At 42.5% G+C, this 27,997-nt stretch overlaps 1 protein-coding gene across 5 annotated transcripts in view; it reads left to right on the forward strand.

The window, feature by feature from the left end:
• The window catches only part of LOC126397199 (chymotrypsin-like elastase family member 3B), a 77,465-nt gene that overhangs the window by 40,321 nt on the left and 9,147 nt on the right, over positions 1-27,997 (forward strand). The window contains exons 1-10 of one of the 5 annotated variants that reach the window (XM_050055795.1): positions 9,035-9,267; positions 9,568-9,668; positions 24,529-24,576; positions 24,725-24,776; positions 24,866-24,954; positions 25,057-25,154; positions 25,307-25,435; positions 25,731-25,867; positions 27,592-27,734; positions 27,836-27,988. In XM_050055795.1, coding sequence (XP_049911752.1) covers positions 24,734-24,776; positions 24,866-24,954; positions 25,057-25,154; positions 25,307-25,435; positions 25,731-25,867; positions 27,592-27,734; positions 27,836-27,988 — 792 coding nt within the window. In that variant the 5' untranslated portion in view covers positions 9,035-9,267; positions 9,568-9,668; positions 24,529-24,576; positions 24,725-24,733. Of the gene's footprint in view, positions 1-9,034; positions 9,268-9,567; positions 9,669-22,332; positions 22,349-24,528; positions 24,777-24,865; positions 24,955-25,056; positions 25,155-25,306; positions 25,436-25,730; positions 25,868-27,591; positions 27,735-27,835; positions 27,989-27,997 lie in introns of those variants that run through there. The other 4 variants (XM_050055791.1, XM_050055794.1, XM_050055793.1 and 1 more) reach the window with 4 other exon arrangements.

Here is a 27,997-nt window from a genome sequence, read left to right on the forward strand (position 1 = left end):
GTAGCCTGGAGTTTGTTTAACAGTGACGGGGAGTTGATAATGGCGGACAATTTAGTCTCGAAGAAATCAAAGAATGCGCCAATATGGTAACACTTTGGCTTTGTGCCAGACGAAGGAGGCAACCCTTGTTTACACTGATTGAGTAAGCTAAACCTGCAAATTTATTTGTAAAGAAATAAAGAAACAAAGTGTTACTGTCACTCTGTTGTCCTATGGTTGTTTTTTATTTTAAATGAGTCAATTGCGCCCCCAAGTGGCGAAAATCCGGTATTACCGACTTGATGCGGTTTTTCACAAAAACAAAGCCTGTTGTTTTTTTTTCTCATACCGACCCAACCCTAACATAGCATAGTACACTAGTATGTGAAGCATACTACACTAGTGTTGTATTCAAGTCAGTTTAGTTTTATTTACAAAGCCCAATATCACAAATTACAACTTGCTTCAGAGGGCTGTCCCTGGACCCTCACAGCGAATAAGGAAAAACTAGCCAAAAAATCAGTTTAACGGGGGAAGAAAGTCTTTCATGTGACATAATGCGACGTTACGTTAGTAACAAAAGTATTTATTTAAAGTCAAACCATGATGTTTTTTTCCTAAACCTAACCACCTAGTTTTGTTAAACGTAACAACAAATTTTTATAGCGATTTCTATCATGCAACTGGGGTGAAAGAATATGGAAGAAGTATCATTTACACGTAGATGGCAACAAAAATGTCTAACTGGAGAGACAATGAGATACAGGAACTTCTATCGGTAACGCCATTCCCAAAATCATCAGACATTTTCAAGGAATGGCAACAGCTTGTGTTTTTTAATGACCAAATTACGAAGCAGCTATATGAACAAAACAGTGCTATTTCCGCTGCGAACTTTTTGCGTCGTGCCCTGCTTCCTGCACGCTTTATTCTGGGCGACCCCTCGCCTGAACCAGATGGAGTATTTTCAAGGGGTGAGAATGCGTCTGACATGAACAATCTGTTGTTGCATTCTACATGTGTGAAAGGGCAGCGAAGTTCATATGAGAAAAGACAGCGTTAGACAGTGTTTAGTAACACATAACAAAGGCACACGTAACAGAAAAAGATTTTTGTGCAATGAGTCAGTTTGGTGTTTTTTTTACTCCGAAAGACACATCTGAAGTCTCAAAATATGGCTGAGGTGTGTGACCTTCCCAGTGGAGACCTGACTGGGCTGTGTGTGTGTGTGTGTGTGTGTGTGTGTGTGTGTGTGTCTGTCTGTCTGTCTGTCTGTCTGTCTGTCTGTCTCTGTGCGTGTGCGTATGTGTGTGTGCGTGTCTGTAAGTGTGTGTGTGAGAAGGGGACAGCTTTAGTAAACCAGGGGCTCATAAAACGAGCAGGATTTATATGGAGTGAACAGTATGTCCAAGAACCACTTCTGAGTTATGTGTCCAACAGAGACTTGTCCTCAGACACAGAGCAGGGAGGGGCACCAGTGAAGTCCAATAATCTGGTCTGTGTTCACTTTATTCAGTCCCCAGTAAGAGCCTCCTAGTGGCAGTGTGCATTCATTCACAAAACGTAACATGCAAATAATCATCAACAGCCCATTTTCAGGTACAATAAAAGTAAATAAAAAATAGTCTGTATAAATGTAACAGGAAATACACATATATTGTAGTTTTTAGCAAAGGTAAGGCCACCAACACAGTCTCACTGAGTGACATTTGACCCTCATACACACATAGTTTCACCCAAATACGTGCTTTAATTGGGCCAGCCATTTTTTAATTCAGCTTTGATACACAATAGGACTTTAATGCCGGTCCTTATTTTCACTGATATTGACTAAGATTGCTTGAAACATATTTAACCACAACAAAAATAGTTCTGGTGGAAGCATAGTTAAAAAAACAAACAAGTTACATAACATTCGGCTCCAGACATGGTGTCCAAACATTCAAGTTCAATATACAGTTATTTGACTCAAACGAGAGGCAGCATGTTCGGTTTTGTGTTTCTCATGCAAAATACCAATCATGTCACAGTCGAACGTGAATTTAAATGTGAAGGATTTGTCTGTGTCAGCCCTGTGAATTGTCTGCCTGCTGCCTGACCAAAATAAGATCGGATCAATCTTTAATAGCGGGAAAGCTGGTAAAGAAAATGATTAACTTGTTTGGGTAATAATTGTGAGGCTTAACCGTTCTGTTAGAGTGTGTGGTTTCATCATGTTTAACCACTTCCTCAAAGTTTAAGTTGGTAGACATGCATTGATCCACTGATGGATGACATGTTTTTGCGGTAATCGTACATGATGGTACATGGAACTCATAGACTGTATAAAATAATGGACACAGCCACCATAATGTCACCCATGGGTTTGTGGACTTCCATTTCCATTTGGAGGTGACCATATTTGGACAAGAGGGTGGATCTGACTCTTCAACAGACTGTTACTAAAGCAGCCCCGCACTTAGTTATGCATAACTTTAAGCTGTAATAACCCCGTACAGTTGTCATGAATTGGGAAATTAGCCTTAAAGACTAAATCAGTGTTTTTTACCAAGCTGTAAACATGTTTATTTCTTCTGTAAAGTTTGGGTTCTGGAGCCGGCCTCAAGTGGCCATTAGAGGAGCTGCAATTTTGGCACTACGTGTTGGAGTCATTTTTTAGCCCTGGAGGTTGCCGCTCAATGGAACTGCCTGCATATGTTGGCACTTAAGCCAACAGGCTCACCAGTCAGTCTATTTGGGAGAGATAAGGTCATGAGTGTGCAACGTTTGTTCATCAGATACTACAGGACCATGTTACCAAGACGATGCAGCTGTCAGAGTCCAGCTGAACTTTGACTTAAGGTCTGGGAAGTAGATGTAGACAGAGGTCTTGTTTGTGAACATGAACGGAAACTCTCTTTATATGAATGTGTTTTGGAGGGTTTGTCTAAAAAATCAAGATACTTGATCTGGTACATCGTCCAGAGTTAGAGGATACGATTGCATTATTTAACATGGATAGAACTCTGTATGAACATAAAACTGTATGAGGTGTGGGGTAGAATGGCATACTGGCCTCCATTAGACAGATAGGTGGGTGTGTGGTGAGCAGAGTTCATGACAGTGAGGTGGAGCAGGTCGCAGGGAGGTCAGAGGGACTCGCTTGGTGGTCTGCAGATGCTGAGAGTGACAGTTAAGACCGGGGATCTCTGAGACTGAGCCACAGGGTTATCGCAGTCACCATCACACACTTCCCAGGTTCTGGTGACATGTTATGGCTATCACTGACAGCGGCTTAAAAGCAAGTTACATCAAATAAGGAGCTGCAGCCATGCATGTAAGAGCCCTTTGCTGCAACATATGAGACAAATTAAATCTCAGCTTGGTTTATTTTCTGCCTGAGAGGCTCTGTGTTATTTTTCTACGCATTAGCAAAGGTTACCAAAAATTATATGGTTTGCAAGAGGTAAAGGATATCTGATCATGACTTATGTGTTGGCTAAATGAAGGGTATGGTTGTGGGGCTGCAGTGTGGCCTTTTCTCATTTAAAATCAGCGTACACACATGCAAATGCTCATATACACATGAGCTGAAGCAAATCCAAGAGGTTTGTCCCCACTTTGTGAAATCCTTGGGACTTTTTAAGGTTGTACCCTGAGTAAGAATGAGTCATTGGCCTCACAATGGGCCACAGTGACAGCCCGTCCTCCACACAGCTCTGATAGCGGAGAATGCCACTCTGGGAGGGTTTAGTCGCTTTATATTCTCTCCACGCCAAGGTCCTAACCCCCTGTGTCGGCCCCCTCACCCCTCACCTCCTGTCTCCTCTAATGTGGCTTTATTGACTGTGACACACTGAGCATGGAGACGATGACCAAACAATTAAAAGTGCCCCCAAAGGAAGGGCCATTAGAGTCACAAACCATTCCACGGGCTTTGTGTGCTGATGTGTCTGTGCGTGCACACCGTTTGTGCGCGTTTCCAAAGTGTGACAATACACAAGCAGTGGTGGACAAGTGAGGTGGGTGAAATTCCTCTCACCACACCATCCCCCATCAGCCCATGAATATGAAACAGAGCTCTTAGCTTCCTAAAGGGACGCAGACAGAGACGACGGACACCGCAAACACGCCTCTCATTTTGCTTAAATTATCAGCAGAGCGAGAGAGATGGAGAGGATCATATGTGGCGCTATTGTTAGCTGATAACTGTAACTCAACCCTGGACTCTTTAAAGCAACCGTCTCACAGCGCTCCTTCCTAAGATTACTCTCCGACACATTCTACCGCACGTCTAAGCCTCTACAAACTGGGTTATCAGGGAAATCAAGCTTGCTAAAGCTCCAGCAAACATCTCAGAGATCAACTGGATTATGATGAATTGTATGTATTCAGCTGCCGCATCAGGCTCACTCTCTGCAGAGACACATCTATAATGAAGTGGGGGAAATGATGGCAAGTGGCTAATGCTCTTAAAGAAACACATGCATACATATAATGTGTTGCTGCAGAGGGTTCCTGACGGCTTCAAGGGCCCTAATCTTGTCTTTGTTTCAGCTCTAGCTCTGGTTCTGTTCTGTCTGCAGCAAGTAAATGTGAAGCGAAGCCCCATAATGATGCCGCTAATGGTCTGCATGACCTCTGACCTCCTGTCTCTGTTAGGGTCTTCACAGGGCCACAGGCCAGCCATATAATCGCTTCCATGAACTACTCATAGCCCTTTCAAATGTGACTTTTAGCCCTGGTGGAGAGTTAAATGTTAATTTTGTGAAATGCAGCTAATGCTCGGCTGTCACTTGTCGTCAGGTTTGATTATGTTCGTGAGCTGTTGTTTGTCCTCCTTTATTAGTTTACGCTGCGATGAAATGATCTGCGTTTCATTATGACCTCCTGGAAACAATCCTGTCGACAATTTCGGCACGGGATACGCACACACAGTGCAAACAATACTTAAATGGATAAAAGGTAAAAGTGGAAATAGAATTATCCTGAAGATTTTATTGAACATAACACTAGATTTCTTCTGATTTATCTCACGGCTGGCATTTAGAAAACACCATCAAAGACTGTAAAAAAAAATTCATCTGGCAGGAAGATGTTTAAATATTACCTATTAAAGGCTGCTCTTTCATTAAAGGCCATCTGTTCAGTAAATTTTTTTGCATCCAGATATACTGTCAATAAATATCATCTGTGTTAAACTTTTACCAGATCCCCCCCACTGGGACAATTTCATTACTGTTAGAGATGACATCAGGCCAAAACAACTGGCTCTTTTATCTTAGTTAGGAACGGTATCAATTGGATTTGCTGCCTTTAAAGAAAATTGGAAGAACATGAGCCTGAACAGAGTTAAGCTCTGAGGGGCATGGTGCGTGATAACAGGTATGAAGAATTCAGTTTTCCTGTGCGCGTGTTTTTGTTCAAAGAGGAAATCATTAACTTATGAAAACACTGGGCTCTTCAGTGAGAGGTCTTCGTCTGAACATTCACAGGTGAGCCACGGCTATAAAGCCTGAGCACAGCGTATAGAATTATATCTGAACTTTATTCCTCGTGAACTTAAAGCTTCCCTAATCACAGTTTTTAATATTAATAATTATCACCCAACTCTGCAGTTCCAATCAGTGCTACAGAGCATTTTAGAGTCTTTCAGCTCATTGTTTTGGTTTAAAGACCAGGAACTGTTTTGGTTCGTACGATCTTCTCTCATCAGCCTCATTTCCAGCAGCAGCAAGCAGCTGTTTTCATCAAATACACTCTAAAAACCCACTGTACACAAGCTTCCCAGCAACATACGGCAAACAGTTGGTTGTGTACTGTTATGGATTTTGCTAGCATACATTTGCCAGCTGGCCAGAGATGTGACTCTATATAAATTCTAATGTTGCAATAAATATGCTCAATGTCAAGTAGCAACTATTTGTTATACAACTTTATAAGATGATAATGTCAGTATTGCGTTCATAGCTTGTGACTCTTGCCCCCAAACCACCGAAAAAAATCACTTAATGCAGGTTTGAAGCGATAGTTTTTTTTAAAAAAAAATTTCACATCAAGGTTCTCACCAGTAGTGACATTAATGCTGGGACTTAAAGCAAAATGAATGGTGGCAAACAGAGTCAAGCTAATGGGAATATTTTAGAGCTACAGTCAAAAGAATTCAACCACTAGGGGGCAGAAAGACTCAACACAACAAACAACAATCACACTGAAACAGCCTTTTGCACAATTCTATTGGTAGTAAGTTGGCTAGCCTCCATCCATCCACCCATTTTCATCCACTTATCCAGGGCCGGGTTGTGAGGGCAGCAGGCCAAGCAAAGCACCCCAGACGTCCCTCTCCTCAGCAACTCTTTCCAGCTCCTCCTGGAGGACCCCAAGGTGTTCCCAGGCCAGATGAGATATGTAATCCCTCCAGCATGTTCTGGGTCTACCCCGGGGCCTCCTACCAGTGGGACGTGCCTGGAACACCTCCAGCGGGAGGTGCCCAGGAGGCATCCTGATCAGATGCCTGAACCACCTCAACTGACCCCTTTCGATGCGAAGGAGCAGCAGCTCTACTTGGAGCTCCCTTCAAATGTCCGAGCTCCTTACCCTATCTTTGAGGCAACTCATTTTGGCCGCTTGGATTCGCGATCTCATTCTTTTGGTCACTACCCAGAGCTCATGACCATAGGTGAGGGTTGGGACGTAGATGGACCAGTAAATCAGAAGCTTCGCCTTCTGGCTCAGCTCCCTCTTCACCATGATGGTCCAGTGCAGCGCCTGCATCATCTTTCATCTTATGCTCCAATTGTCTAGTTAGGCCATGCACCCACACAGAGTTTTGTTTTTGGTTTTTTTCTGAGTGACAGCATCTTTTTCCATCGAGGACACAGCTTATGTGGCTGCCACCAGAAAACGTGCTACACCCAGCATCTTTTGTCTTTTGTTTTGTGTGGTTGCATTTCCAGGAAGGCGCTGGTGCCGTCACTGTTGCTCCTTTCAGGCAGCCAATCATCCAGGGCGCGACCAAGAAAACGGAGGAGAAGCTTATTGGCCTATCCAGGCCATATGACATGTCGGACAAAAACTGACAAAAAGCTGACATTTGGGAGCTGATCAGCCGGACACTGAATGTTGCTGGTCAGTGTTAGGCTTTTATCATCATACTGATACAGTGCCATCTTGGACAAGTTTGTCAGTTGTGTAGTCAGCCCCCTGTTAACATAGCATCTTTAAGAAAGACGCTAGGAGTGCTTTTTTTGATGAAGCACTTCTCAGTCCCCTGCCACAGGTTTTCTGCCACAGAAACGCTACGTGGACACAGGCGCTTAGGGACTTAGCATGATGAATGTCCAGAAAAGTATCTTCTCATATGTGTCACACTCCAAGTTGAGGGGAAATTCTCTAATTACTGGACTTAAGGCCTCTTCTAATATCCTCCACTGAGGAACTCATGCCACCTTACTGTATGTCAAAAATATTAAGTATCCCAGTTACCCAGGGGTCACATTTTTCTTTTTACAAACTAATTTCCACTCTGTCATCACCTCGAGTGTAGCAACTGTACTATGTAATTACTATAAGTGCATTTTTGTTTTTTTAGGTTTGGTGCCTGGAGGAACAAATTTAACCAAAATATGTTCCTTAATGTATCACAGCATCAGGGTGTCCTTTAAACAGCTAAAGTATTAAATCACATGTTACCTTGATTAATGAATAAACTAATTCAAATACCCTCTGCAGTGCTGAAACCTTGTTTAGAGTTACCCACTACTACCATCTACTGGAGGCTGTTATGTTATCTCAGCAGGCCTCCACACACAAATACAACCACCTGCAGTGATGACCGAATGAAAACACGGTGACCTTCTTGGGTTTCAGGCATCGGAGCCACAAACAGCTCTAAACAAGAACCTTAAAACCACTCCAAACACTGCTGAAATTCGGCTTACGTGAAAGCAAACTCCCAAGTACACTCTCATCACCCGGCTCAAGAGGATTGTTACTCCGACATCCAAATATGATCTCAGAACACTTGTGTGAGTGCGAGCGGGTTTAGCCAAGAACCAAGAACAGGCGGACAATAAAACAGCAAATGTGAGCCACACGAACACGGGAGCTGCTAACTGTGATGAGGTCAGGCCTCTTTGGACCTTCTCCTGTTGCCAATGTCATTAAAATGAAAAACTGAGCAAAAAAAAGTCTTTCCTCAAGCCTCATAAATAAGGACTGTATGATTCAGAGCTCGAATTTCCTCTTAGGCGTCAAAAATTAGGAGCTGCAAAATCAGTGTTTGCTCTGTAACAGAATAAGGCATGTTGTGTTTTAAAAGCAGCGTCCCAAAGTGACACTTTGAGAGCTTATTTTTGAGGCCCTCACATTAGAGAAGTACTTTAATTTAATAGGTTAATGGCAAAACATTGCAGGAACACAATCTGTTTGCACCTCTTAGTTGTCAATTATTGAAGTCCAGTGTGTCTGTTCTTTAAAGTGGGATTTAAGAGAGTTAAAATCACTTTTCTTGCATTATTTTTGTGATATATTCTGTACAAGATTTAAATCCATGTCACGGAGGAATAACAGAATTCAAGTTGATGGTGTTGTAAATTCTGATGCCTTTTGAGACACTGCCCCCCTCTGGATCAACTTAGAGAAATCAGGTCACACAAACACACATATTTGTAGTCATGTGCACATGTATGTGAACAGTGTGTTACGCCATTCAGTTTAACATTTGTGCATTCAAACAGGTGCACATCTGTAGAGAGTAAATGTCAGCGCTCTGCGTATGAACAGCTATTAGAAGATGAATCACTGAAGCTATCATAATAAATCCACTGTTTTAGTGGAAGTTGCTGTTCACACCTTTCCCCTCCCTGCGTAGAAAAAGATTAATACTTCTCATAGCATAATTTGGAACATCTGCTTAGCGCTAAAGAGGATGTGGATCCTGTCATAACATTCCCCAGACCGACAGCGTGTCGTTCACTAATCAGATGACGCCGCACACATCCACTGGGATTTGAAGAAGTTTCCAGTCTCCTTTTTCCTCACACCCAGAGACTTACATAACCCCAGAAGAATCCGCCTGAAACGGATTGGTGAGGAGACAAATGGGCCACAACAGGTCTTATGTGGATTCTGTCTGGATGAGCCAGACAAACAGCAGAGACGCCTCCAGACAGACAGCAACATCCTGGACTCCAGAGGTCCAAGAGGGAGTCTGCACCTGCTTGTAGTGGTTGTTTAGGAAAACTGACTCGTTGTATGGAGCGACTACATGTGTAGACAAGTACACGGTGCGTTCAGGGCTGCCAGCATGTAAGTGCATTTTTGATATTAAATCAGTTTGTGAACTTTTAAAGGTCCATTGTGTCGGATTTAGGGGCATATATTGTGAGAAACCTTGAAATTAGCTATTTATATCTACATAAGGAGCATGTCCTCACCCACGGAAATTGCTATGTCACATCGCCATATTTCTACAACAGCCCAGAACAAACAAACCAAACACTGGCTCTAGAAAGGGCCAACAACGTTCTTGCTTTGGCCATTATAGTAAGATTCTTTTCTTAAGGTAGAACTGTTTTATTCAGTGTTTCTCCTGGTTTCTATCGCCAGATCTGTTTGTTTTGGAGAGGAGGAGACCTCCACAGATAACTCGTCCCAGTAAAGATCTCCTGAACGGCTGGATCAGAAAAGAAGTAGGCACACATTAACAGGTATTGGGCTAGCGGACTGTCTGCAATGAGCCAAACAATGTCGCAGAATCACTGATTTGTCCGGCTCCCGGTAAAAACCTCCTGAACAATGAACATTGAAGGAAGTCTAACCAAATGTTTGAGCTGGTTGCAATCTGCAAACCTCACAGCTAAATGCAACTAACTCCCCTTAAACCTTACTCTCTGTTCATTTAAATATTTAAAGGAACTGATTAGCGTTTTTACACTTAATCAATCAAGCACTGTACTTACATATACATTCCAGGTATTGTACTTGACTATTTCTGTTTTATGCAAGTTTATACTTCTGCTTCACTACATCTCAGGGGTAAATATTTTACATTTTAATCCACTACATTTATCTGACAGCTTTATTTACTTTACAGATTGTAATTTTCATCCATTTCCTGTCCAGTGAAAACCATGTACCATATATGTGTTGATTTTGAATGTTTCTGAAGTTTCTTTAAAATTCTGTAGCTTCTCAAGTTAAATCAAACTCTTTAAAAACCCTTTTGGATCAGCTTGAAAATCACAAAGCTGAAAACAGGGCTGTTTTTCTGACACCATGATAAATTGAATTTTTAGAGATGAGTGGTTCTCACAGCCGCACCACAAACACATGATTATGTTATAGAATATGATGCATTGCTGTTGATTAAACTACCTAACAGTGTATGAAGGAGTTGTAATGAGCACAACCTTAAACATCTACAGCATTAAAATGCAGCATACTTACCTGTAGAGCTATTTATCAGCCTAGATTGTTTTGGTGTGAGTTGCTGATTGTTGGAGATATCAGCTGTAGAGATGTCTGCCTTCTCTCAAATATACTGGAACCAGATGTCACTCAGCTTGTGGTGTTCAAAAAATACATTTAAAAACTCATCAACAATGTCTCTTTCCAGAAATCGTGACCCGCTTACTCAAAATAATCCACAGACCTTGTTGTGAGCGGTTTTGTGAAGAACTATTTTGGTTCTACCAAACTACATCCACAAACAGTATCACTGCACAGAGGGAAACGTGCATCTACTCATAGAGGAGGGGCTTCCGACAGCACAGGATGTAAACTTTAATGGCGTCCTCCTCTGCTGAGCTGTAATGTTAGCTAGCTCAGTGGTGCTAGGTGAGCTAGCAGTAGATGCATACTTCTGTCTGCGCAGTGATTCGGTTGGTGGGTGTAGTTTGGTAGAAAGAAAAGTTATGTGCAGAATGAGCTTAAGAGGCAGATTTTGTTACCTCAGGTCAGAACCAGGCTAGCAGTTTCTACTTGTTTCCAGTCTTTATGCTAAGCTAAGCTAGCCAGCTGCTGGTTACAGCCTTATATTTGACAAACATGAAATTGGTAACGATCTTCTTACATACAAATATTTTGTAATATTGTCCTCAGTGCAACCTTTTCTGAGTCTGGGGAGAGCATGACACGCTGTTTAAGTGTATCATCTCAGTGAGGACAACAACCAATCAGCAACCAGCACACCTTCTTTGTATCAGCTGCTTGGGGCCCCTGTTGACAGTGGTGGTGCCGGCACCAGGCCGCCCAGACCTCAGCCCCTGTCAGCCCAGCATACACAGAGGAGAGTGGTGAAATCACTAGCACATGGGCCCTAACACACACACATTCAGCTCGTGTTTGGAAAAATGGCATGTTCAGCGCCACACTCCTGACCCCTGACGCACCCAGACTATTCTTTAAAAATAATAAAAATAAATCCACCTGGGAAACATGAGATGAATCGGGCGATATTTTAACATTTAGTGGAGAAATCATAAGTCTTATGTTTATATAATGAAAACTTTGTGGCCATATCTGCTGGGCAAATTGTAAACGTGGCTACAAATGTTAATGGCAGCGAGGTTCCAACACAATGTATGTGTGTGAGTGCGTAGTGTTGAGCATGTGTGAATGCTTACGTGCTCCACAGAGAGCTCTTTGTGTATCGCTCTAAACTACTGGAGGCACCAGCAGTCAGCGCGCTCCAACTTTATGTCAACGGCTTTGTGACAATATTTATATAATGTTTGCATAAAATTATAAATATACAGGTGTATTTACCTGTAAGGACGGAGGGAGAGCTGCTCTCTCCCATGTCGTCTTTCAGACCGGGCACTGTGGAGGCGGTGTTGGACACATCAGGGCAGTGATTTGTATGTATTTGTTTAAGACTCGGGTTTCAGGTTGAGCTGAGTACGTGTCACTTTCATTAACACGTTGGTGCTGCCGGCCATGTGACTGCAAGGTCATCTAGAGTTACAAACTTTCACTTAGTGGTTACCAACAGGCTTTAATTTTACAGGCAAGAAAATATATAGGTGTATACAGGATATTTCTGTGTGGAATTGTTTGACCTTTTCTAAATTGCTTCAGTATATATCATGTCAGATTTTTGTGCTGCATTTGTCATTATCCGAAAGACTGGATCAATTTGACTGCTCTCAGTATTTCTGGTATTTTATCAGTCTCCTCTTTTTCCTTTTTTCTGCCTTTGTTGAAAAATCCTATATATATTTATTTTAAAATGCAGGATATACAATAAACAAGGATATTATTTCTGTGAGTGAAAAAAAAACTATGTATCAGGAGAGGCCTTGTCTCTTCAGTGGCCTCCAGGCTGTTATTAGTGAGGCTGCAAGAGATTTATGAACACTTCACAGCTCAGTATATTAGACCGCTGCCGCCTGCCAATTTGCAGGGTGTTGCAGGTGTCAGTGGGAGTGTGAGGTGAGCTCAAGCTGGTCAATGGCCCCATTATGAACCTAACACGTTCAGAAAAGTAAAAAAAATATCCTGAAAATTTGCCTTTTGCAATGATTCAACTATATTTGTTCAAGAGTACAAATACACAGGGCTGAACCAAATGTACACATTAATACATTTCTTATTCTAGCAGCATGAGGCTGTACTTAGGCATCAACCTGTTCTCATCCCAAGTCGTCAAATTCAAAGTAATTGTCATGCTCCTTGGCATCTCATAGCAACACACAGGCCACAAACCTAAACCATACTTAGCAACAAAACTACCTGGTTAGGTTAAAATAAATACATTCATTACATAACATGGTGTAACATAAGTATGTCATGTGAGTGACGTCAGTGCACCGTAAATTGCGTAATGTCTCATTAAAACTACATTGACTTTTGGTTCACGTTGGACATGAACTGCGGTCTCCTGAATGAAAGTCCGTCCGTGTTTTTTTGTTTTGTTTTAAGATATTTTTTGGGTCATTTTTAGCCTTTATTGGATAGGACAGACAAGTGTGAAAGGGGGAGAGAGAGAGGGAGTGACATGCAGCAAAGGGCCACAGGCTGGAGTCGAACCCAGGCCGCTGTGGCAACAGCCTTGTACATGGGGCGCCTGCTCTACCACTAAGCCCTAAGGATCAAGTATTGCTGCAGATGGGTTTACATTGTAGTTAGTTGAAAGTCTCGTGTGTAGGGCTGACCTTCGAATCCACTTATTGACATTCGGAGCTTCGGAGCTCAGAAGGAATTCAGAGCATCAGAAGTGTCTCTGACACCAGACTCAGAGCGGACCGGTGGAACTGGAAAATGCATATTAGGCCTACTAGTTACTACTTATGTTTTTCAAGAGATTTCCCAAATTTGTTGTTGAGTTGTGATATNTTTTGGGTCATTTTTAGCCTTTATTGGATAGGACAGACAAGTGTGAAAGGGGGAGAGAGAGAGGGAGTGACATGCAGCAAAGGGCCACAGGCTGGAGTCGAACCCAGGCCGCTGTGGCAACAGCCTTGTACATGGGGCGCCTGCTCTACCACTAAGCCACCGACGCCCCAAAAGTCTGTCCGTGTTTGACCCAACCAGCTCCCCTCCTCTCTGCCCTGTCAGCTGCTCTAAGGATCAAGTATTGCTGCAGATGGGTTTACATTGTAGTTAGTTGAAAGTCTCTTGTGTAGGGCTGACCTTCGAATCCACTTATGGACATTCGGAGCTTCAGAGCTCAGAAGGAATTCAGAGCATCAGAAGTGTCTCTGACACCAGACTCAGAGCGGACCGGTGGAACTGGAAAATGCATATTAGGCCTACTAGTTACTACTTATGTTTTTCAAGAGATTTCCCAAATTTGTTGTTGAGTTGTGATATGCCAATTGTTTGGCAAATCTGGCACTCTGCTTTCTGGGGGTTGTCGGGGCATATTTTAAAGTGCAACCACACATCTGATGACCTCTTGGACATGTCTGCCAGCTCTGAGTGCGCTCGTTGTCAGTATCGGACTGGTGAGGATTAGTGTCGTATTTAAGGCCTCCCCCAAAAAAACGGGGAAAAAAAGCGCCAAAGCTTCGATTTTTTTTTTTTTTTTTTTCTTCACAATCGAATCCCGTGCCATCGAACGAAGCTTCGAATTTTTTGGGTCAGCCCTACTCGTGTGTCTCATAAAGATGCTAAAGGATGCTGGGTGCTACTCTTGTCGTGTGTCTTGTACTAGCTTTCAAGAGCGCAGCAACAGCTTGCGTCTGAGATTGCTAAGTAACCTTAACAATGATGATTAATGTTTCCTCCATATTTATCACAGATAGATATTTACGGAAGAAGGGAAAGATATTTGTCGGTTGTGATTGGTTGGTCCTTGTTACATGACATGTGGTGCGAGCTGCTGCGTTCCAGAAGATGAACTCTCAGGGCGCAGTTGTCATACCCTGAAAAAAAGGCACTCGGGAACGGGTGTGCACCACAACGGCATCACTCTGGCATTTGAGCGTGCCTGCCACACGTCACACAATAAACTTTGGGGGAAAAAACGTGCCATGTTTACGGCCCCTGGCGTCAATATCACACGGTGAAGGACAAAGCAGTGGTATTTGAAATCCTTGGAATGAGAACTGGCTGTAGGCATACTGATGTCTGTTTGTTAGTTATTACACTTCATCCAGAGAGGAAGACATTTTACCATAATTAATTAAACCTTATATTGGTACCACAGGAAAGGTCAGAGGATCTACAGAGTCATGAGGTTCATGTCTTTATGAAATTCCATGGCAGTTCTTTCAGTGGTCGTTTAGATATTTTAGCCTGGACAAATTTTGTGTCTGACATTGCCAATCCTAAAACTATGCCACTAGCAAGGCTAAAAATAAAACTATAAAATAAAAATAAATCTAACTATGCATGTTGAGAATGAAGGACTCTAAAATGTTAGTGCATGTGGTTTTTCTATTTCATTTGAAGTCTTACAGCAGGATTTCAGACCTTACGAGAACAAAAAAACAGCACCGCGATGACAACACATAACTATGACTTATGGAGGGGTAGTGAGAGGGGAGGGCTTCCTTGTTATTGTCCATCAGTCACAGCCAAGAAACTTTAGCCTCTGTGGGAGAGGAGACTAAAGAGAAGGACTGTCTCTCAGTTTTCCCTGTCTGCTGTTTCTCTGTCACCATCCTTCTGCTGCCATCTAAGAATTTCTCCACAACCTCCCTTTGAAAACAAAATTCAGTAGCATATTTCACTTCAGCTCTGGTAGGTTAGTGTTAGGCACTGAGCTGTCTAATCTAACCCGACAGTCAATTTCAGGGTCATTAGCCATCAGAAAGTTAGCGATTAAACCTTATTATGTCGATTTCCTTTTGATGTTGTGGACCCTGAATTATAGATTTGTTCGCTTCAATTTAATCTCACAGTAACCAGGTGGCACTTTTAGAAACCACTGAAAGGTTAGTGCCACAAAGTGTTACTCTTAAATCTCACACATGAACTCATTTCCATCTGTCACCACAGTTTTGGTTGTGTCAAATTGTGTTTCATTATCTCTCCGTCTCTGTAACAGTCTCAAAACCTCATAGCAACGCAGATCTGCTCTCCATGTGCTGAGATGCTCCTTCTTTGTGATTGAACCGAGCCGCAATAAAATGCCAGGCTTCTCGGTTTCACTCTCCTTAATAAAAATGCTTCTATCATATCAAGGCCTGCAGCTGAACCCACGTTTGATTTGTGAGTCAAAGGAGCAGAGATAATCACAGGGCCTCTGTCTTACATGACCAAACTACTTTGTGTTTATGGGCTTGTGATGCAAGCCAGTGCAGCAGGCTAAACTGTTTTTAATTTGACCAACAAGGTTTTAGTTAGGCAGTAGGCAGCGAGAGGGGAGGACGTGGAGGTAAGAGGGGGATGGCAATGAATCAAACTGAAAAGTAGCGCCACAGGAGCCCCGAGGTGCCCAAATGGAGTCGATTACCAGTAAAAACTCAGTGTTTTTGAGGCAGCCGGCGGGGGTCCAAGGTGTTAAGGTTGGATCATCAGACAGAGTGTGAAATAAAAGATGATGATGGTTAAAGACACCAAGAATAAGAAAGAGAAATAGATTCTTATGTGAAGCTCCAGCTGCTCGGCCCAGAGCAGTTTATTTGGATTTCGGTTTCCTTCATCTATCAATGCCAATTATCAAAATGGGATGTAATTGCCTTGTTATGAATAGCTCTCTTCTTTTCTTCTACTCTTTTGTTTGCTTGGCTTGAGGGTCCGTGACAGACAACAAAAGACTCTGTAGTCGTTCTTCCTTCTGACAATGAGCTCACTATTATTCAGCAATCAGAACAAGACACTTGAGGGCAAAACAAATTTGGCTTTGATTTCAGCCTTGACTTAAACCTCTACAACAACAAACTTAGATATCACTTAACATCCCCAGGTGAGCCCAGAATGACCTAAACCTGACAACTGTGGCCAAGTCCATCCAAATGTAAAGTGACATCTCAATATATAACAGATAGCATCAGCGATGTTTAACATTCTTCTGATTCTTCATGTGTTGCGTAGGAAATGAATTTGAAACAGAACACTTCTCTGCTGGTAAAATCCCATTCAGCAAAGCACTTAACCACCAGTGAAGCAGCGTCCAGCGGAGACAGACTGTGCAGCTAAGTGTGAAATAGGGCATTGCTGAGAAAAAATTACTCACTCAACTTTTCACGGCTGAGTAAATGTTTTTAAAAAAGTGCTCAGAACCAACATCTGCTGCAATAATTAGATTAAACCCAGCCCATCTATCCTGGCTGAGAAGAGGAGCAGCAGTAGGAACAGAGCGGAGCATCTCAGCAGTTAGAGGAGAGGATTGCATGTCAGAAGAACCACCCGAAGGCTACGTTTTCTGCAGAGCTACTAGGAGACATAATCATGTCTGACTGCAGCCTCAAGGCGGACTTCGCTCTGCTTCTCCATCACCAGCAACCGTCTGGGCAAACACAGGAGAAGGAAGAGATCCGGATGGTACCAAAATAGCCGAGGGGCGCCAAGAAAGACATGGAATTGATTGATCATGTAATTGAATCAAATCGTCCAGCATTGCAGTGAATCATCATGAGACCGTGTACTGAATGTATAATTTTTATTATAGGTGCTGTATACAACATTCAGCACATTAACATAGGAAATATTTGTAATGTAAAGATATAGAGGAGTAAGGAGAGAGTGAAGTCACGCTCCCTCTATGTGTGTCACAACCCCAGCTTCTCTGTTCTTTGTTGTGTAAGATGGTCTGGCCATGCGTGCATGTTAGTGCATGTGAGTCCTGTGAGTGGATCCCACTGGCTGGCTAATCTCTGCCGCTCTACACTGCGCTTATACAGGGTTTACCGCTGATACCACCATCCCGACCCACCAACACGTTCTCATCCCAACTTATCAAATCCCAATGTTTGGTCAGAGGCCCTGCATATCAAATATGACGTACTAGGTACCCCTCCTTCATCTGTTTTGGACGTTTGGAGATGGCTGTCAGCTTATGCTCATAACAGGCGTTGTTTCTTTTCAAAACACGCTGTCATGTTCACAGGAAATGTACAGTTTCTGCTTGTTGGATACATACAGTCTCTTTAGAACAAAGGTAAAATACCTCACTTGTAGGTCGATATCTTTAGGGTTAGGCAACAAAAGTATGTGGTTAGGATTAGAAATGACATGGTTTGGCTTAATAAGTATCGTTACCAACATAATGTAAAGTAATATGACAGAGGTCACTAGCATTGCATACTACGCACACTAGCACACTACGTTCATAAATAACTCCTGTTGACTTTTGGTTTCACATGGTAAACAAACAGCGGGCTCACAGGTGAAACATTTGTTTGACCAATCTACTTCACCTCCTACCTACCCTACGCAGATGATCTCACTCTTTATATTAAGGTAGTTGCCCGCAGAGTCAGATACTGCCACCATCCACTGCTTATCATACCGCCGCGAAAGGTGCCTCTGTGTATTGGTGACTGCCACCAAGGGCCAATGACCAAGCGTTGGTATTTGATGCATGGGCTGGACCCAGGGTGGCTGAGTGCTGGGTTGCAGAAGTATAGTGCCTGCCACGCTAGCACTGTTGTTAGCACTGGTTGTACCAAGAGCTGTGACTCTGAATCACAGATGTGCTCTGCAAGGGTGTAGGTTTTGCTTTAACAGTGAGGAGAGGCACCGATTGAACAAGGTGTTTGGGGGTCCTCCACCAGAAAATTTTGACCCTCAAACTTTTTAAGAAGTATTTCACTGCTGGAAAGATGGCCTTTTTTGTAAAACTAGAATGTCTGTGTAGTAGAAAGACGCAAATACTTTGGAAACTGGTGATACATGACACGAAAAGGACGCTTTTGCTCAAGAGGAAGAAAACCTACAACTACCAGAATACACTGCGCCGCCCAGATCAATAAATGCTCCTAATGATAGGTGATGTGATGCCGACTTGTCCATGTCCGACAAGAAACGATCTGCTATTAAAGTTAAACAGTAAGCTAAAACATTTGAGTAGCAGAATAGAATCTGGGTTTATATTTGATCTCAGTGTTTCTTCGGCCTCCGTTTTCATTGTGCAGGAAACAGTACGGTGTGCACTTCCTGTTCACAAACTCTCGCTGGTAAGCACTGCACTAAAATATGTTTCTAAAGACATTGTAGGCGAGAAATAGGCACTACAGTAACACAATCTTGATATGTATTTGATCAGCACTGCCTAGTTTTACCATTTGATCTGATTTCCATTCCGAGTTTGATAGAGAGGGGGGCGGGTCTGTCTCTTTATCTGCCTCTGTACTCTTTATGTCTGTGGTGGCACAGGTGGTGGGCAATACACAAAATGCAGAAGTACAGCCTGTAGCTTATAGCTAGCAAAACTCCAAAAGACATAAATTAGGTCATCCCGGTGGGTAAGGAGGGATATGTAGGCACTGGTTAGGTGGAGGGAAGTTTTCTGTATAAATTTATGGTGTTAATGTCTTTTATTTTGTCAAAACAAAAGTCCTCCGCTACTTTCATGTTTTTATTGGAGGGAACAAATGCACATGTTCTTAATATTAATATTAATTATCGTCCCCTGCATCCCACCTGAAATCTACCCCTGTGATCCTCTGAATGTTGCACAAAGCTCCTTTAAAGGAATAGTTTGAGCTTTTGGGAAACCACTCCTATGTAGTGGTATCAATCTTCTCACCTAACTCTTGGTAGGAAGCGAACAAGCATATTTCCTAAAATGTCAAACCTTTCCTTTGATTTTCTGCCCTATCGGAAAATATTATGAATGACGATTGCGATTTACTGTACAGTGTGTGCTTTCAACCAAATAATCATGTTCACGCATCACATTTTTCCTCTCATGTGCTATGCATTTATTCAGCCTATTTTATGCCGTCTATTAACGACTGATATTCTTCTCCTCGGTGACTGGAAACTGAAGATTGGCCACTTGATGTGACAGAGCAGTAAAGTGTGATTTATGTTTCAAAGGTCTAATTGGCAGCATTTCCTTCGTCTCCAGGCTGCACTAGTCAGATTTTTGACATATCTGAAAACCTTGGGAGATATATACTTGGCCTTAAACAGCGCTGGCTGGTCTCAGATAATTTATCTCTGTCTTGAGCTACCACTGAATAAAGAGCAGGCCTGCTTCTGTGGCTAACTGCATTACTCTTTGGAAATATCGATTTACGGAGTTCAGCAGAACAATGTCTTGATGGAAACATTTTTACAGAGAAAAGAAAAAACAATAAAAGGGTTATACATGAAGGCAGTTTAGGAACAGCTCATATAACTTAACACCAAACTGTATTTTGTCCAGCCATTTTATCATAAAATCTAAATATATTATGCTATAAAACGTTATGTACTGTAATATAATACAGAAACCATTTCCTCGGGACATTTTTGATAAAGTAGACATTGACTGGACTTGTTTTTATCCACGTTATACTGCTGTGGCTCTGCCGATGATGATGCTGATCGGTCTTAAATGTCTCAACAAATAAACGATAGTACAGATGGATTGTAACTTTGGTTTATGACCAAATACCTGCAAAACTAATCACAGTGCATGCATCAATTTTTTATCAGTACTTTAAGCATTAGCAACACACGAACATGGAAACACAGGGGGCATCCCTATGCTCTCAGGGTCAGATGTCTCTTGATATAACTTATGTTGTCAGAGATTGTTGGGGATTATGTTTGGGGATCAAACTGCAAGGTACAAAGGGATGTGGTTGTTTTAAATGCTGTCTGAATGGTACAAACCTATTCAGCGACTGTGGAGATAATGTCTAAAGTCAAGAAAACTGTCTCGCCCACAGTTTTGAGGGCCGATGTTTCAAGGAGCCGAAGACACCAAGCAGCGACGAACTGCAGCTCGCCAAAATAATTACATCTGTCTGTAGCCAGGAGGCGTGTTCATGTATCTCAGGCAGGAAGAAACTCTTTGTAACATAGATCATCGTGTCAGGAGTCACAGGACTCTGGGGGTATATTCTGGCCGCGATTTGCCGCTAAAAGTTAAACTGCCTCCAACTTAATTTGGCTGCACTTAGAGTCACCCCCGAGGCCTTCCATAGACATTTTATGGCAGCTCACTAAAGGCTGCGCTTCACCACTGCTTGGTGTGTTATCAGCGTAACATCAGTAGGCTGTGCTGTTGTTTAGTGATTCTAACATGTTGACCCAGGCAAATGTGCTGAACTTAATTTTGAACATTTGATCTAAAAAATAAAATTTAAAAAAAGACATTGCTGAGAACATAAAGCCTCATGAACAGCTCCCCAAAAGTGAAACCAGAACATCTTGATTGCCCCCTGGTGGCTGGCTGCAGTATAGCTAATAAACCCCGCTCCCTCTGTGTTAGCAGGTGGGACCAAGCTAAAAAATCAAAGTACAGGTCAAATAAATTTTACACTGATGAACATCTTAATGTTCGTTTTTCTGATAAGTTTGGTTTTAATTATTTATCGGATGCTATTAAAAAGGGGGTTTGATGTCATAATGGACAGCTGTGTGGGTCAGTTAGTGTGCTTGCAATCAATGATGCTGCATGTGATTGGTCAGATGGCGTGAACTCAGTATCGTAGAGATCACTACTGCACAGACTCAAAATGACATCACTGGCGTAATATGGCGGCGGCCGTATCCGGGATATTTTGGCCTTGTTTTTGTACAGCCAAATACAGCATATTGCTGCCACATTAGGAAAAAAATAATGGATCAGTATTACATTATAACATAAAAAGTTTATTGTTCTAACAAGTTTTTCACGTTATAACAGTATATTTTCAAGTTATAACATTAAAGTTTCATGTTAAAACATGAATAAACTTTTCACGTTATAACGTAATACTGATCCATTATTTTTTTCCCGGTGTGGCAGCAATACACTTAGCAGAAGGACATGGAAGTGTGTTGTCCATCTTTAACAGCCAGTTCTCACTCCCAACTCGTTAAATACCGATGCTTGTCGGCAGACACCGACGCACAGAGGTGCACAGAGCACACAGCTGTTTCTGATGCTGCAGATGACTACAGTAGAATTCAGAGCGAGAAATTCCAAATAGGGCAACTCTGGACTTTCCTCGAGGAGTCCTCTCTTTGTTTCTTGTGTGAAGGTCAATATATTTTGACGTGTACCACTGTCCAAGCGTCGGTGTTTGATGAGTCGGGATGAGAATTTGTTGTCTTTATCTACAGTCACTGATTCCTACTTGCAGCCTCATGAAGCTGCTAGCATGGCTTCAGTCTTGTGAAAATGCAAATATAAATCATATATAAGATGTAAAACACTCAGTATGTATCTGTCGTATTAATTTGATTATTTAGTTATGATATTTAATGTTACTGTATGAATGTGTCTCTGTAATCACTTAACATCTCTATGATTGAAGGTTCAAATCATATTAATAACAATAATAATAAGGTTGCAGTGCTGTAAAATCCAGTATTTACATTTTAAACAACAGCGTCTCTTATAACATCAGAATGATTTAAAATTGTCATTGATTTGTTTTCACACTGTTTCACTTTATTGAATTTATTGTCTCACACACACTCCTAATAAATCACAATTCCCACCTGACTGACCTCCTGTAAACAGCATCGGTGGTTCATTCATCGCGAGCTGCAGCCCTAATCCAAATTATTCACAGTTCTGTCACTGCTGCGTTACGCAAACACACGGTACATGTCTGCTTCATAAATCTTCCCGCAACGTCTGGTGTAGGGAATTATCTTAACGGCGGGAAAACAAGCAAAGCCTCTTAGCTGTTGAGGCACTATTGATTTGATTTGCTTCCTAAAAGGGGGGAAATTTATAGATGCACGCCGTCTCCTCCGGAGAGTGATATTAGTTTCCCTCAGGAGGAAAGGATACTGTCTGAGCGAGGCGTGAAGAATTGGGTCCAGATTCAGCAGCAGCATGGGCCCCTTCGTGAGTGTATAACATGTTATTAAAGGAGAGAAAGTTGTTACAGGACTGTTTCTCTTGAAGGTAACCCAAAGCTCTCCGGTTCTGTGGTCGCAGGAAGAAAATTTATTTCTCGCAGTACACTGAGCGCCGAGACAGCTGACGACACTAAACCCCTGTCTCAGTTTCTCTGCCTGGTTTTCTTCTTCACTCACCGAGTTGCTACCTCAGCTACTCTCATTTTCACAAACTCCACAGTTTTACCATAAGAACAGTTTGTCCTGAGTGTTCGAGCTGGAGGTGTTTTTATGTTTAACTGCAGGTTTTCATGCAGCTATATGCAAAGTCTCGATGATGTTATTTTAATGATAAGCTGTCATTGCTGTGTTTGCACTAAACTTCCCAGGATGTCCTGTGTAACATCAGCAGTAATGTGAGGGCTTCTTCCCTCCAGTTTACATTAATAAAGACCTGTTCTTTGCTTCACTAATGCTAACTACCTGATGCTGCCTCCATTCCTGTTACTGTGTGACAAAAAGTAGTGACATCATATATCTAAACATACAACTGTGGCATTATATTGTCATATATGTGTTTTCCCTAGAGTTTCCTTGTGTTTCCCCTTCACTCTGTTCCCATCTGCTTTTCTCTTCCTAACCCTCATCCATCAAACAAACGTACAAACCAGCGCAGATCCAAACGTAGAAATGGTTCATCCCAGTATCTCTCCTAGACTCCTCTATCCTCAATCCTTGATCACTTGACCTGGAAATCAGTTGAGACCCGCCATCTTGAAAGACGTCCCAATTGACCCTTCGCTGAGTCCCAGCCCTGGACGCAGACTGACCAATCATAACGTAGCATCAGGCCGGCTCAGACCAGGGTCCAACAACAACACAGCTGTGCTCCATCATTTCAGATTTGCTTCATTTTCATTTTCTGGTTTTGTGGATTTGGAGCTAAATGTTGTGCCTGGGGCACGTCGTGTATTAATGATACTCGTTACCTGGAGAGGTTGGAAAAAGATAAACGTTTCTTCCCTGTTCCAAAACCAAAATCAAACCCTGAGAAGTGTAGGGTTAGCTAGCTAGCTACTGAAGATATAGCCTACTGAATGTATACACATGCTGCTTTTGCTTTTTAATGGTCATAACAGTGAAACAAAGACCGACCCTGCTGTACAGGAACCAGTGAAGGGAAGCTGGGAAACTTTGCTGATATTCAACCAGCTGTGTGTCATCGCAGTGTGCGCAGATGAACGTTGTTTGACTTCCCCTGGAGATCCCTGCCCGTCTGACAGCGGAGGTCAGGGTGCTGGCAGCAGCACGGGGGTGAAGCTAAACACTGTTCACCTGCACACACTGTGATGCCACACAGCTGGTTCAGTATCAGCAAAGTTTCCCTTTATATTCATTGTGTTGTGTGGCGATCAGCAGTGATGTGGTGGTTCACTTTTACACTGTGATCTGTAGCCTATAGTTCGGCTTTAGCTTCTAACTATCTTTGTCTTTTTAACCTGTTGTTGCTGCTGAGTCAGTTTGACATCCTGGATATATCCTTCAAACACAGACTGTAGACCCCTCTGTCTGCTTCTCTCTGGAATCACTGGTTCATTTTCCCCAAAATATGATAACATTTCTTCAGGGAGTGCAGTTAGTTACAGTGTGGGCTCCACGTCTACTCCGACAGCTTGAAGAACTATCACAAAGGGGCGGGGCTTAGTGAAGGGTCAATGTGGTCTGAGGAGAGATAAGCGAGGACACACGAGAGCAAGCTTCACTGAAATCTTTTACATCCTTATTTGATATCAGTTATTGATTTGACACTGCAGCTGATCCGACTGATTTGAGACTTCACAACAACACGGGAGTTTTATTCAGTGAAGACAGATGAGAGATTAAACTCAGATGTTTTTCTTCCAAGTTTTATGTTTTATTTGTTTCTTTGTTTTGTCTCTTCAGTTACTTTGCGTCTCTCTGTGGTCTCTTTGTGTCTTTTTGAGTCTTGTCGTGGTCGTTACGTGTTAGTATGAGTGACATTTTGTAGTTGAAGGCCACTGCCTAGATGACGCCTGTGCCCAGTTGGCCCATTCAGTAATACATCTGTGACTCTGTTGGAAGATGGTGTACAGGGAAGTTATCTGTGCAGACACATCACATGTATGTAAACACGTGTACAGCTGGTTATCTCCTTTTTTTCTGCAGGTGGTCAGATCAGTGTCCCGGCAGAACAGCTGATGCATCTGTGGTACAGTAAGTTTTTCCCAGCCACAGTCGGCAGTGGATGCTGATAACAAAGTTCAACAGGTCTAATGTAATCCGTGCCTGGGCTGACAGACAGACGGAGGTGGTATAAGAGAGCTCTGTGTGTGTGTGTGTGTGTATGTGTGTGTATCTACAGACTGACATCATGATGCGAGCACTGGCTCTCCTGCTGCTTCAGGTGGCATATGGTGAGTATGGCAGTTGTTACAAAACACAGACATTGAAATAAAGGACTAAATTTATTTCAGTTACAGAATCCAGTATTATGTGTTTGTAGTTTTTGGATGTGGTACGCCTGCTGTCAAGCCTGACACCAACAGGGTGGTGAATGGAGAGGATGCTCGCCCCCATAGCTGGCCTTGGCAGGTACTGTAACACAGATGTTTTAAATTCACATGCAAAAGTGCTGATGTGATGAGTGTTCTGTTATTTAGAATTAAGTTCTAATTATTCATGTTTTCCTCTCAGATCTCCCTGCAGGTGAAGCACGGCAGCCGCTACCATCACACTTGTGGAGGGACTCTGATTGGACCTCGCTGGGTGCTGACTGCCGGACACTGCATCTGGTGACTAACAATGAGACAAGATAGCTGCTATGTGATTCAAATGAGAGCAGGAGGTCAAGGGTTTATTGAAGCGAGCACACAGAAACACTGTCGACGTGCAAAAGGACACAAATGCATTCTAGAGAGGGAAATAACAGGTAAATGTCTTGCAGGCCAGGAGATGTGTACCGTGTGGTCTTGGGAGAGCACGACATGAGCCAGCAGGAGGGCACCGAGCAGATCAGAGATGTTCTGCGCATCATCGTCCACCCCAAGTGGGACATTGACTTTGTGGCTGATGGGTGAGTTCATTTTGACTTAAAATTTGAATGCAAAATTTCCATGTTTTTGTATCAGTGGAATCCTCAATAAGCATAAATAATACTGTTTGATCATCTCGAACCAAAGACCCGACAATGTAAAGTAAATGCCAAAAAGTTTGGTAATCTGTTTAACTATATGCTGAAGGAATATTATTATACATAATATCACATTAGACCGTAAACACAGTCTAAATGAATGATCTTAGCAGGCTCATAAAGTCTGCTCACCTCATCCGCCAGGTGAAATCTGACTCTGATAATGATTTTCCCACAGAAACGATCTCGCCCTGCTGAAACTGGATAAGAGCCCCATAATGAATGACAGCGTCAGCGTGGCTTGTCTTCCAGAGGCTGGAGAGATCCTCGCCCATGGGACCCCGTGTTACATCTCCGGCTGGGGCAACCTTTACAGTAATGTCACTGTGTCCTCACCTGTCATCCTGCCTTTGCACCCATCACAGCAGAGTTTCATTTGCATAGAACATTAATGGGCACTCGAGGTTCAGATCGGTGAAAATGTTGCCTAGAACTCATGTTAAACATTAAAATGTGAGCAATGGTTGACATTAGCAATTGTACAGTTCGCACTATCTGCCCTTGTTTGGCAGTGACGTGCTCCCAGAATGCAGCTTATAACTACAGCTGTGGTCTGTCTCCATATGTAGGGCGATTGAGTGCCTCTGAGATGTGGCAGAGTAGAAGCATAAAGTTGCATAAAATGGACATTTTCAAGTGCAAGTACCTCAGGTTTTTTCTTGAGTTAACGTACTTACCGGTAGTTACTTTCTACCACTGCTGACTGGGAGAACGTTGGGTCTCTGTAAATTAAAGATCGTGGTCGTGACCTGTTCTTTATGGAAAGTGTCCCGCAATAACTTTTGTTGTGAATTAGTGCTGTATAAATAAAAGTGACTTGAAGGGATTTTCAGAATCCTCAAATACACTTCGAACCATTTGGGTGAAAAGATATTCTGTCGGCTGACTAACAAAATGTTTTCGTTAATTTCCGAAGTTGCGACTTTCTTTCCTATCCAGGTAGCCGGCAAGCTGCCATTCTTGTTTTGAGTCGGAAACAGAGGCACAGGTCTCTTTAAGGTTTCTTTAACATCCAGGTGGACGTGGAAATCTTTAGGGAGCAACAGTGTTTTTAAACTACCTTCTGATTAAGAAACGATTAAGGCTCGAATGAATGCTAAAGCAGCAAAAACTAGGCCTGGTCCAGTTGTTTACTTCACCTGTGTGTTTTAGCTCGCTAATGTTAGCCATGGGAACATGAACATTCAGGAGTCAGCTGTCTTTATGTGTGTGAGCTGAAGTCAGGACTAGGGCTGGGCAATATGTCCTGAAAATTATATCACAATATTTTTAAGCTATATCTCGACACACGATATATATGATATATTTAAATTTCATCAAAAGCACTTGAATAAATGCTTGGCTTGAAAGACAGAATCGATACAATCGATCGATAACGATATTTCGGACCAAATATCCTCACTGATGCAAAAAAGTTAAACAGATGACTTTTGTTTTGTTTATTCAAAAAATATTAAGACAATGAGATTTTGACCAATAATCATCAATAATGTGGATTTAACGACTATGTAGGTTAAGAATAAAGTCTGGTAAGCTGATAAATTGAAATCACGTTAATGCAGCCTTTAAAACAAGGGGAAAAACAACATTTATGCCATATCATATAACGATATATAATCTTGTGTCTCGATAACGATATAATATCTTTATATTGCACAGCCCTAGGCAGAACTTGTGAAGAGCTGTGTGCAGTCACCGAGGCAAAGTCAAGATAGCTATTGATGGATGATAAGTCCCTCTGAACTGTAGAGCTGCTTGTTTAAATCACAATGTGTCGTCTTTTGTTTTTACCTGATGTGTGGAGTTCTTTGAGTTGTTTAAAAGCACCCATGAAGTTGCCGTGCTGAGTCATGACAGTAATGCAACTAATTAGTTTTGCTGCGGAGTTATTCATAAAATAATGTAATTACCTTTTAAATGAACAGTGTGTTATGAGTAATTACACTTCTGAAGTTAGTTGCCCAACACTGCTCTCTGCCTTGTATATTTATTGATGCATTGCTGTCTGAGCAGCTCTGTTTGTCCTCTCTGTGTCTCAGCACACGGCCCCATGCCTGATAAGCTGCAGCAGGCCTTGCTGCCCGTGGTGGAGCACAGTGTGTGCAGCCGCAGCGACTGGTGGGGCATCAACGTCAAGAGCACCATGGTCTGTGCAGGAGGAGACGTCGTGTCTGGATGCAATGTGCGTGAGGCAAAAGAAAGGCAACTTGTACCTGTCAGAGCTGAACTACCTGCTGTGAACAAGGACAGATCCTTTACACTGTGCTCCTGTTCCTCTCTCAGGGAGACTCTGGCGGTCCTCTCAACTGTTTGGGCCAGGATGGTCGCTGGTACGTCCAGGGTGTCACCAGCTTTGTTTCCTCTCGTGTCTGCAATGAAGTGAAGAAGCCAACCGTCTTCACTCGCACCTCCGCCTTCACAGACTGGCTCAGTGACGTAAGTTAA

The sequence above is a fragment of the Epinephelus moara genome, chromosome 10 (assembly GCF_006386435.1).
Source record: "Epinephelus moara isolate mb chromosome 10, YSFRI_EMoa_1.0, whole genome shotgun sequence".
Lineage (NCBI taxonomy): Eukaryota > Metazoa > Chordata > Actinopteri > Perciformes > Serranidae > Epinephelus > Epinephelus moara.